The sequence below is a fragment of the Nilaparvata lugens genome, chromosome 12 (assembly GCF_014356525.2).
Source record: "Nilaparvata lugens isolate BPH chromosome 12, ASM1435652v1, whole genome shotgun sequence".
In the NCBI taxonomy this organism is placed as follows: Eukaryota; Metazoa; Arthropoda; class Insecta; order Hemiptera; family Delphacidae; genus Nilaparvata; species Nilaparvata lugens.
Genome location: NC_052515.1, coordinates 27,851,792 through 27,864,853, shown reverse-complemented (window position 1 = coordinate 27,864,853; position 13,062 = coordinate 27,851,792). Strand labels below are relative to the sequence as shown.

At 33.7% G+C, this 13,062-nt stretch overlaps 1 protein-coding gene across 1 annotated transcript in view; it reads right to left on the bottom strand.

The window, feature by feature from the left end:
- Nucleotides 1–207: 207 nt before the first annotated feature.
- The window catches only part of LOC111046277, a 43,470-nt gene continuing 30,615 nt past the window's right edge, over nucleotides 208–13,062 (bottom strand). Inside the window, exons 5-7 of the mRNA XM_039439500.1 lie at nucleotides 10,105–10,243; nucleotides 6,538–6,700; nucleotides 208–4,769 (exon numbers count right to left, since the gene is read on the bottom strand). Of these exons, the coding sequence (XP_039295434.1) occupies nucleotides 4,495–4,769; nucleotides 6,538–6,700; nucleotides 10,105–10,243 (577 nt within the window). The 3' untranslated portion in view covers nucleotides 208–4,494. The remainder of the gene's footprint in view (nucleotides 4,770–6,537; nucleotides 6,701–10,104; nucleotides 10,244–13,062) is intronic.

Sequence of the window (13,062 nt, the reverse complement as noted above, 5' to 3'; positions counted from 1 at the left end):
TGTATAAATGAATAAAGAGATAAAGACAGTCTTATCATGGCTTATCATTCACTGTTTCACAGCCACATCATCTATCTATGGCCTGCTCCTGTGGGGTCAAAAACCATTATAATATTCATACGTTCCATAATTAACATCAACAATAAAATTAATAACTAATATAATATCAATAAAGTACTGAGTAATTATAAAAATGAAGACATGGGGTTTTTTCATCGAGTTTTAATTTGAAATAAACATTATAAAAATCTAAATTCGATTTGTAACAAATTTCATAAAAAGAAATTCAACAAAAAATGACTTGTTACCATATACATTGATGTTATTCTCTTACTACATTCATAAGCAATGTTATCCATACTCTTAAAATTGTGTTTCTAGTCTAGACAAGATTTGATTAAAAATACTAAGACACTACAAAAATTTTACCAAATCTTTCCTACAACTGTTCATAGAACTATAAAATAATACAACATTAGAGCGTGTGCAATAATATTAGAAAATTATCATTTTTAGTATTAAAAACTACTAAGCACTCAAAATGTGCTAAAACTTACAAATATACGAAAATAATTAAGAAATAGTAGCTGTATTTTCTTATATCATAAGCATTACATTATCACTTATTTGTTTCAATATCAGAGTATAATGTTCCCCATAATAGAAATTCGAAGAACAATGACACATTTTATAATGACGCTAGTAATTATAGAAATTTCTGACTTTCCGGGTTTTCTCACTAAAATATCGTACAAATATGATGACTTTCTTCAGCCCTCAGAATCAGATTGGGTTTTCAAGAAAATGAAGAGAGTTTAAAGATAGAAACAGAGAAACTCGAATTTTCCAGTTGGTAGTTAGTACAATTTCTCTTGTATTCGAAGCCAGTGCATGAATCAATTCATTTTTTCAATTCTTGTGAAGTGGAGAGATAGTTTTGGATATTATATACTTGAAATTTAGTCTGTAATGTCGTTACATTTATAAGTTTTCAAATTGATTCCTTCAAAAGTATTATAATTGATATTCTAATAGTACAAAAACTTTCACCAACATACAAAACATTCTGGTACATTATAATCATAGAAACAATGATATCACTTCAATTGTCCATTATAATTTTTTATTATTAAAAGCTAAAAACAATGATGAGAGTACTGGATAAGTTTGATTCATTTTGTCATTACATAACACAAAAATTTGGAGTCACACAGATTCATTTCTTAATGTATTCTATCAAGTAACATCTTTACTCACAGTCTTCCAAATTACATCTAGATTTGAAAACAGAAACTGAGATGGAAAACTGTATCTACCTACATTATTTTAGTACCACAATTTTTTATTTTAAAGCTAAGATATCCCATTCAGTAACTATTTCTTTCTGGTATTAATGAAAGCACTTTTAGATCAGAGAAGTGGTTAAGATTTAGGAGACTTTGGAAACTTTTAAAGACTTTAGAAGAGATTATGGCCAGGAAGATTCCAGTTCCAATTTATATTTTCTCTCAAGTTTAAGGCATGATAAAACTGAAATATTTATGGAAGATACATTCGTTGGACATACTCAACTACTTTTAAATAATTTCCAAGAATTACAATACTGTGTCGTGTCTATGCAATGGTTTGTCAAATTTAATGTAGCCATGCATACCCAAGGTTATTTTCCTTCCTCCAAGTTTCACACTGTATTTCAAATTTATTATGAGGCTCAACCAATAAAATTGGACAATTTAAATGTGTGCACCCAATAAATGTGGACATTATTATTATCATCATAATTATTTAAAAGCGAACATAACTTAATTTTTGTTTCCATCAACAACATCTCACTTGATAACCTTATTTTCATCTCAGTAACTACTTTTAGATTTGAGTTGGGACCTTGTCAGATATCTACTAGCCTACATTAAATTCTAGCTTCACAACATAATCTTTCGTGTACCTCAATCAGCTTAACCTCACATAATAATGATTTTTGTGTGTTTTAAATTATAAATTGAGTGTGTAAAGCTACGTTTACACCAAAGTTATTAACAAAATTTTAATAACTTAATTCTTATAGATTTTATTAGATTGAACGGAATTTGACAAAAACATATGCTCATCATGTGTATGATAAGTTATCTAATAGAATCGATAAGAATTAAATTTGGTGTAAACGTAGCTTATTTGAAGAATTTTGATGTGACACATAACCTAGCTACTTTTGTACTGTTGTATAAATTAGAATTGGAGCCGTTTTGGGCGTAAACCTGTAGTACTTTTCTGCAATTCTGAATGATTAAATAAATATAAATAAATAATCTCCCACTCAGCCCTGTTTCTGCGTCTGATTTTAGATATGATAACTGAACCTATCAAAATTTGACATTATTATTATTATCATATCCATCATAATTATTTAAAAGAGAACATTACATCATTTATATTTTTATCACAAACACATCATCAACATTTTACTTGATAACATTTTTTGAATTTCTGTAACTACTCCTAGAAGTGAGATGAGGTCTTGTCAGATATCTACTACATTAAATTTCAGTTTCAGAATAATTCACTTTCTTTCCAGTACCTCGAACAAGCTTAATCTTCCTTCTGAACTGAACCTATCAAAATTAAACATTTTTTTCACCATCAATATTATTTCAAAGAGAACATTACATTTTTATTTTCATTAATATCTTACTTGATAACCTTTTATGAGTCTCTGTAACTGCTTCTAAATCTGAAGTGGGGCTTCGTCAGTTATATCTACTACATTAAATTTCAGTTTCAAAACATATGCATCCTTTCCAGTACCTCTTGAAGCAGCTTAATCTCCTTCTTAATATCTAATACATGAAATTTCAGTTGCACAATAATATTCATCATTTCCTGTACCTGTTACTAGATTAAGATGGGACTTCGTCAGTGATATTTACTACATTAAATTCCAGTTTCACAATCATACAATTTCTTTCCTTTACCACAAGCTGCTTAATCTTCCAAAACTGAACATATCAAAATTAAACATTATCATTATTTCAAAGGAGAACATTGCTTGATTTTTATTTTCATCAACGACATTCTGCTTGATAACCTTTTATGAATCACTGTAACTGCTTCTATATTTCTTTACTTGTTATTTTTGAACAGGCCTATCTGTAACCAGTAACTGCTTCTAAATATGAGATGAGGCTTGGTCAGTGATTTCTACATTAAATTTCAGTTTCACAATGTAATACCACTTCCTGTAACTCTTCAAACTGCAAAATCTTAGGTGGAAATTAATTGTAAGACCCCGCAGAAGTCTTCGGGGTGAATTGCAGCATTTAATTTGGATTTTCGTTTAATAATAATAATTAATGCAAAATCTTACTTAATCTTCCTTACTAACTAAACTTATCAAGAGTGGACATTATTATTAATTTATTTCAAAGATAACATTAATTTTATGATCACCGACATCTTACTTGCTAACCTTTTCTAAGTCTGTAGTACTTCTCCATCTCTTGAGTCTCTTTAAATGTTCTTTTTGAGTATCTATAACCTGTGACTAATTCTAGATCTAAGATGGGACTTCGTCAAGTGATATCTAAAACATTAAATTCCAGTTTCACAGCATATCTGTTCTTTTTGAGTATCTGTAACCTGTAACTGATTCTAGATCTAAGATGGGGCTTCGTCAAGTGATATCTACTACATTAAATTTCAGTTTCACAACAATCTTTATCCTTTGCTCTATCCTTTAAATTTCAGTTTCACAACATATCTGTTCTTTTTGAGTATCTGTAACCAGTAACTGATTCTAGATCTGAGATGGGGATTCGTCAAGTGACATCTACTACATTAAATTTCAGTTTCACAACATATTCATCATTTGCTGTACCCTTTAAATTTCAGTTACACAACATATCTGTTCTTTTTGAGTATCTGTAACCTGTAACTGATTCTAGATCTAAGATGGGGCTTCGTCAAGTGATATCTACTACATTAAATTTCAGTTTCACAACAATCTTTATCCTTTGCTCTATCCTTTAAATTTCAGTTTCACAACATATCTGTTCTTTTTGAGTATCTGTAACCAGTAACTGATTCTAGATCTAAGATGGGGCTTCGTCAAGTGATATCTACTACATTAAATTTCAGTTTCACAACAATCTTTATCCTTTGCTCTATCCTTTAAATTTCAGTTTCACAACATATCTGTTCTTTTTGAGTATCTGTAACCAGTAACTGATTCTAGATCTGAGATGGGGCTTCGTCAAGTGATCTACTACATTAAATCTCAGTTTCACAACATATTCATCATTTGCTGTACCTTTTAAATTTCAGTTACACAACATATCTGTTCTTTTTGAGTATCTGTAACCTGTAACTGATTCTAGATCAAATATGGGGCTTCGTCAAGTGATATCTACTACATTAAATTTCAGTTACTCAACATATCATTCATCCTTTCCTTTACCAAATATCGTTTCCAGTGCCTCCTGAAGCGACCTAACCTGTCTCCTATAGCTGTGAACTGAACCTGGGCCTCGGCAAATCGCCAAACACAGTGTCTCCGTGCACACTCTTGGCAAGCGCCTTGATGCTGGCCGCGATGTCCATGGGCGACTCGCGCTGCGACTCGTCGAGTGCCTCGTCGTGCGACTCGAGTCGCGCGTCGTGGTGCGATGGTGGCGGGGCGGCGGCAAAGGTGGGCACATTCACAGGCAGCGATCTGGCACAGACCACCGAGCCAACCCTACGTGGGATGTGGATGCCCTCGTCGTGACTGCCCGATTCTACAAAACAAAAACACAACGAAAATTCATAAAAAACAACTACAATTCATTTTTCATCCACCTACTTTCCTTTACTCTCTTAAGAAATGCGCTCGTCGTGACTGCCCGATTCTAAAAAACAAAAACACAACTGCGATTCATAAAAAACAACTGCAATTCATAAAAAACAACTAAAATTCATAAAAACCAACTCCAATTAATTTTCCTTTCATCTACTGTCCAAAACCTTCCTTTACTTTCTAAAGATATGCACTCGACGTGACTTCCCGATTCTACAAAACAAAAAAAAATACAACGAAAATTCATTAAAAATCGAATAAATTTCATAAAAATCAACTCCAATTCATAAAAAACAACTAAAATTCATAAAAAACTACTCCAATTCATCTTTCATCCATCTACTTTCCTTTACTTTCTAAAGATATGCACTCGACGTGACTTCCCGATTATACAAAACAAAAAACACAACGAGAATTCATTAAAAATAGAATTCAATTCATAAAAAACAACTCCAATTAATTTTTCTTTCATCTACTGTCCAAAATCTTCCTTTACTTTCTAAAGATATGCACTCGACGTGACTTCCCGATTCTACAAAACAAAAAAATACAACGAAAATTCATTAAAAATCGAATAAATTTCATAAAAATCAACTCCAATTCATAAAAAACACCTAAAATTCATAAAAAAATACTCCAATTCATCTTTCATCCATCTACTTTCCTTTACTTTCTAAAGATATGCACTCGACGTGACTTCCCGATTATACAAAACAAAAAAACACAACGAGAATTCATTAAAAATAGAATTCAATTCATAAAAAACAACTCCAATTAATTTTTCATCCACCTACTGTCTTAAGGCTTACTTAATTTTCAAACATAATTGACCGAACGAAGTGAGGTCTAAGATTCAAGTCGACGGTTTTGCATTTCTCTTTATGTTTATATGTTTTTTTGTTTTTATGTTCCGCATTTACGGCGAAACGCAACAATAGATTTTCATGAAATTTGACAGGTTTGTTCCTCTTTGAATTTCGTGTCGCACCTTATACAAAAGGTTTTTTGAAATGATGCATTTTAAGGATAATAAAACAGGAAAAGGAGTCTCCTTCAGACTATAGAAATTATTCATCATAAATCAGCTGTCGATTGGATTATTAATTGCATGCGTCATTGCATGCAATTAATATCTCAATGTAACTTGGTAAAAAATCAGGTGTTGAGTGGACTATTAATTACATTCAATTTTTAATAAATGCCCTATTGATTCCATGCAATAACGCATGCAATTAATAACTAAAATACCATAGTATTGTCTCTCGACCTTTCTCTGCTTTCAACTCGGGCTGACCTGTTGCCAGTATGTCTTGTAGAAGATTAGCTTTTGATGTTAGCATTTTTTATACACCAACCCCAACAGCCATTAGTCGTTTTCACATCGATATCTCACCGACACGACATACAGACAGGATTTACTCTGATGGACACTATAAGAGGAGGCTGTGGTTTATAACTGCGCGAGGTCTACTGTTCACAGAACTACTAGTAAAATTTGCCCAAACATGTTTGTCGAACATTAGTTCAGTATGAACCCGGTTTAATACTGTTATTTATTCATTTATTTATTGGATAGAGAGAACAATACAATAGTCGGAAAAGAAAAAACAGGCTATTGCCCAAAACTTCTTCAATTTCCTGATTTTGTCACAAATTGTTATGTGTAAATCTACCTGTAGTCCCTAGATGCATAAATAATGTTAACATACCGTCAGTGTCAGATCGTTCCTCATCGGTGTGGTAAGTGTCACAAGCGGGGGAGTCCAGGTCAAGGTCGTCCATGCCCTCCAGGGGGAACAGCGGCTCATAGTCGAGCTGGGTCGATTCCGACAGCCGACGGTTGCTTGCCGATAAACGGCCAGCTGACTGCTGCTGAAAATGACCAAGTTCTCTAATTAGAAAGAATTAAAGAACTAAAGTTGAAAGAATTCAAATTATTTTATTTTGAAAGACGCCAATGTTTTGTATGAATTTGTATTGTACTGTATTGTTTATATACCGTACTACCATAGAGAAACAATAGCGTAAGTAGATATCCCATGGTATAGGGAGTTTATGTCGTAACTTTTACTGTTATCTCAAGCCGATTACTGTAGATTATTGTCGATTTTTACTGTTTTGTTGGGATGAGAGTGTATGAACGGCACAATATGAGAGACTACCAGCGTCACACAGCTCCACGGCAAAGAACTACGTGGACTATCGGCTTGAGATAACAGTAAAAGTTACGACATAAACTCCCTATACCATGGGATATCTACTTACGCTATTGTTTCTCTATGGTACTACCTATAACGATTGTAGATTGGCATAAACTTGAAATTTGTGATTGCTTGTAGATGTAGATTGCTTCAGATGGGAAGTTGATCTTAAATCTTCTTAATGATATCTGTGAGATACTTTATCGCTTGTAGCCTTTCTCCGTCTCTGTTCCAGGTGATTAATGACACCCAAGTTCTCCCATTCATAGCGTCTGCCTATGCTTATTGTTATTCTAAACAATGGATCGCTCAGTGGACTACTAACCCCCAAAAACGCTCATCGGAGATCGCTCATCGAACGTAACCATAACGATAAGGTATCGTAAACATATTTTCAAGTAAAACGTTTTTCCTTTTCAATAACTGTTCTGTAATGTATTGTATAGGCTAACGGTAGGGTATTGTATACATTTTTTCAAGAAAAGTGAGCGTTTTTTAATTTAAAAAAACGGTACTGTATTAATTGTTTGCTGAGGGTGATGTCCACATGAGCACCAGGCTTGTGCGTGGGTACGGATGATGATGAAAGGTGATTGGACCTACAGCTTCAGGGCATGATCTCATTGGATGCTTGTATGTGCTAGTGCATCTATATCATACTATCGGGTAACCCGTGCTCCGCAAGGGTCTATTTTAAAACTTGACAAACTGAAAACTTGACCGTGTGGAATCTTGAAGAGTTTGAAGTTAGGCCTACAACAATCCTCGGTTAATTAAGAATCTATATGCAAAATTTCAAGTTAATTTCAGTTCACTAGTTTAGACGTGATGATGCGTCAAACATAATTTTCCTATCCCGTAAGCCAGATCTTTCCTTTATTATAGTATAGATAAGTTCTTCAACTTGATGCTAATCTAATAAAGTGACAGAACTCAAATCTTGTTTAGAAACCTTCCTCAACTTAAGGCCCGCCGCAAAGTAGACCCACGCTAATCCACGAAAAGCAACCCATGCCGTGGGATGTTTTGTAAACCATTACTATAGAATTATACATAATCAATTAGCTGACAAGTAGATTTTTCATTACATGTATTACACAGATGTCTGGAGAAGCCAGGCAATGGTTTACAAAACATCCCACGGCGTGGGTTGCTTTTCGTGGATTAGCGTGGGTCTACTTTGCGGCGGGCTAAATGCCAACCTGACAAAATTGGACTGGTTATCAATTTAGTTGCCATCTGTTTGGAAGAGGTAGTCTCTCTAGATTTTAGTTCTACTGTATATTAACATAAATGGTATGTATTCATGTCCAATCAATGAAATTTGAAAATTAATTCAGAAAAATGTAGAAGGGAAATTGGGGTTTGGACTTCGAGGTGCACGAGTTTGATATTTTTAGAATCTATGTGCAAAATTTGGAGATCTGAATCATTCCCGTTTTTTCGGTATGCAATCCACAGGTTGACATGTTTTGATGCGAACAAACACAACCCTACTCTCTCTTATTATATAGAAGATTAATTGAATTTTGTAAACTAATGAACGTCAGGTTGTGATCACATTGAATGCGTATATGTGTAAGTGCACGCGTGGTCATGCATGACCAAGCGCGCAGATGAGAAACAAAATCTGGAAGAGCAATAGGAACACTCCCACTGAACGCTTGCACTTGCTGGTGGCGTTTAGTGTGAGCAGCTACACACAAGTCACGATGTGTTTCAATGGCTCTTTCCAGATTTTGTTTCTCGGCTCATGATGTGACGTGCACTTGTATATGCACGCATCCAATGTGATCATAACCTTAGGCTCAACTCACACTTACGCGACTCAGGTCGAGAAGAGACTCGACTCTAGTCGTGAGCATGTGCTTTCAAATGGTGACACTCAGACCAGTCGATTCTAGTCTCCGCGACGTCACCATTTGAAAACACAATGCTCTCGACTAGATCCAAGTCTCTTCTCGACCTGAGTCGCGTAAGTGTGAGTTGAGCCTCAGTCCTCCCTTCACGCTTTTAGAATTTAAACCATATGCCTCTTCCATCCAAGCTCGGTTCTATCAGGTTTGATTCTAACAGTCTTATCTCCAATCTTCATACCATGGTTTCCACGTGGTATTTTTTAGAGAAAACAGTTTTCTCGAGTGAAGCAAATAGTTACCACATTTAGTTTAACTCTCAATTAAATTCTTCTCTGAAATTTCAAAGTTTAATCACCAATATTGTCCCAATTCTACATGCAGTGGTTTCAACGGTATTTTTACATAAAACAATTTATTTCCAGTGAAGCAAATAGTTACCACATTTAGTTTAACTCTCAATTCAACACTTCTCTGAAATTTTCAAGTTTAATCACCAATACTGTCCCAATTCTACATACAGTGATTTCAACGGTATTTTATTAAAAATTCGACTGAGTCACTGTCAATATAGTAGAACCGTTCCATAATTGAATAAAAACACACATATGTTGTCAAATTCTACACATTTTTATTCGGTACAGGACCACTGAAAATGTCAACTTGAAAATGTGACCGATGTGGTCACGAAACCATGGTCGTGTACCGAGTAAAAATATGTAGAATTTAATAACATATGTATGTTTTTATTCAATCAGGTATTTTAATATTAAAATTCAATATTATCATCAACAATTTATATTTGTTTGCTTTTCAAATATGAATTTTTGTTTAGAAATAAGTTTTCTTAATTTTAAACTTTATAAAATAGAAACTCAGGGAGTGAAAGTGCAAATTTTTAGTGAGAAAACATGAAGAATCCAATATATAACCTATAAACTTGAGTGTTAATAGGAAATGACATTGGGTAATACGGCGAGGCAGAACATCCAAAAGGATCTCTCTGCCGATAAAAGCCATATGAATAAATAAATAACAGTATTTTTAGAGAAAACATTTTTTGAGTAAGGCGAATAGTTACTACGTTTTACTCTTCTCTGAAATTTCAAAGTTCAATTACCAAAACCGTCCTAATGCTGCATATAATGATATAATTCCACTTTTTAATGGTATTTTTAGGGAGAACATTTTTATTATTCTTAAAATCGAATATATTTACCACATTTTGTTTTGGTTTTCGTATGGCAGCAGATGCCGAAGCAAGCACAATCGGACTGCGACTGCTCACATCCCGAGACTGACTCGACTTTATCACAGGCGCACTTGACTGGTCATGTGATACAACCTCGCTCAGCAATCTGAAACAGAACAATTAAATAACATTAGAACATCAGAGAAATATTTTAAAAGAGCCAAGGATGTGTGACAACAGGCAAAACCTTGCTCTAATAACCTGAAAACTAATAACTCATAGGTTGTAGCTGATTACAAATAAAGCATGGATTTTAATAACAGCTGTTCCAAAACAGCTGATTTATTTTGTTTTAAATAGAAAATATTTAAAAGGAATTATCAGCTGAAAATTATTTTCAGAAATATTTTAGCTCAATGTTGAACAAAAAAACAAACTGTAAGTTAGGCCTACTGTAACCGCGCTGTGTTTTTTGTTTAATCTATTAACCAGTTATTTGTAACCATTTCACTTTGCTTTTAAGTGTTAACTTTTTAAAAAATGGCAGGTAATTTTAGATATTATTCATACTCCGAATTAGCTGACATGCATTTAATGTATGGAATGGGACACTACTGTAATAGTACTGAAGCAAGACATTTGTATCAAGAGAACTTTCTTAACCAAGTATGTCCAAGTTCAAGGTTTTTTACCACTATTCATCAACGTCTGTCTGAAACAGATTCTTTGATATCCAAAGAGCACATTTATGCAGGCAGACCCCGATCTACTATGACTGTTGAGTTAGAAGAACAAGTTCTTAATGAAATTTATGAACATCAAGAGAAGAGCACACAAGAATTATCAGTGCAGTTTAATGTCAATCAATCTATTATTTGGAGGATACTAAAAGAGCAACAATTACATCCATACCACCTCCAGAAAGTTCATACTCTATTGCCATGAGACTGTATTCTCCGTGCTGGTATTTGTCGATGGTTTTTAGTAAAACTTGTTTACCCAAACTTTTTAACAAGCATTTTATTTATCGACGAGGCACACTTTACAAGAACAGCTATCGTTAACGTCCACAACCAACATATTTGGGCAGCTGAGAATTCTCATGCCATCAATCCTAATCTTCCACAACATCGGTTTTCAGTAAACATTTGGGCAGGAATCATAGGAGATCATCTACTTCTGTTCGAGCTTCCTCCCAGGCTTGATGGCATAATCTACTAGTCTTTTGGTATAAGTTTAATGTCATTTAAATATGCTACTTTCATATAAAAAACTTTTCATAAAAAACCGAAAATTTTATTTGCAATCAGCTACAACTTATGAGTTATTAGTTTTCTCCTCATAAAACAGAAAATTTTTGTGGTGTCATTAAAGAAAGTTATTGGGCATCAAACATAGAAGTCTGTGTTTTTCTACTTAGATTTTTTGCATATTTCAACTTTTTTCTCAAAAACTACTCACACTACAGCTTCCAGACTAGTTTTATTCAATTTTTCAGATATTTTTCCATATGAATCCAGCATAAGTTTTTCAAAAACTAGTCCCCAAACAATTCAGCATTGGTGTATTTCACCAGAGGAACTGAATTCCGGGCGAAATCTTTCACCCGGTATAGCTCGCTAATGAAGCGTTTATGGATATATATTTATAAGAACTTTTTTTCTTATTTTTACCTCTACTATCACTTATTAAATTATTTTACCATAATTATGAATCACCCTGTATATATAGTATATGTACTATATAATTGTGTATATATAATATAGTACACATAACCTATGAGGTAACACATTAATGACTATTTTGGAAATTCATTAAATTTAATTTCCTAATGCATATATTTCTAAAATAATGAATTATAGAGGAATATATGGCATTTATGATTATTAGAAATATTTATTGAATATTTAAAATCATTTTAATGATCACTTGTAAATCCTTTACATAGCTTTCCACTTCGGTAAATATTTCTTAGTTACGAACAAGTAATTTTGACAAAAATTGTTGGCTAAAATGAAAATCTTTGTGAAACAATGTTCGTAACAAGTAAATCACTTGTAAACTTGTAGAAATTCATTGTAACTACAAGTTTACAATTCGGCTTTTGTGAAACGCTTGTAATCAGCTGTTCTCCAAAACCATGGTTGGCAACAAGACTTGTAACCTACTTGTACCTTTGTGAAACAGGCCCCAGGTGTAACTGTCCCTACCGCCGTGACGATTCTTTCCCGTAAATAGTTTATGTCTCGGATTTTTCCACTGTACACAACATTTTTTATGTGCCCCCAAAAGGAAAAGTCCAGAAGGGGTCCGTGGTGGCCAAGCAATTGGGCCAGCTCTACCTATCCACCTTCCCGGAAAGCGAGTGTGTCGAGCCGCGCGCACATGGTTATTGACATGGCTGGCTCAGGTCTGGTGTCAGAGTTTTCAGGTCGCAACAGATCAATTTCAGGGCCTCTTACATGACCTAACGACTGCTTTTTAGACAGCCGGGACCGACAATAATCGTACAATAAAATTACAGGTCTATTTCGTACTTAAGAAGGTTCAAATCAAATATCTTTTTATTCACAAAATCATAATACAAATTTATAAAATTCATTTAAACGTTATGGATGTGAATATCTATATACTCTTGAGACCGATCTGACCGCTCTCTGTATGTACACACCTAGGGAACTATAAATACTATATAGTCTTTATAGTTTCTCTATAGTCTTTATAACTATAGTCTCTATAGTCTTTATAGACTTTAATACTATAACTATAGTCTTATAGTTATTAAACTAACTATAGTTAGTTTAACTATAGTCTTTATAGTTCATTATACACACCTAGAAGGGGAGATTACGTTAGAATTCTGCCTAGACGTGCAGAAAAAGAGTACAATTTTTGTTCTTATGGGAGAGTTCATACATCGACAGAAGCAAAAAATAAACCAATGCGGGAAGATTTGCTGTTGTAATACATTCAGAAAAGTATTGA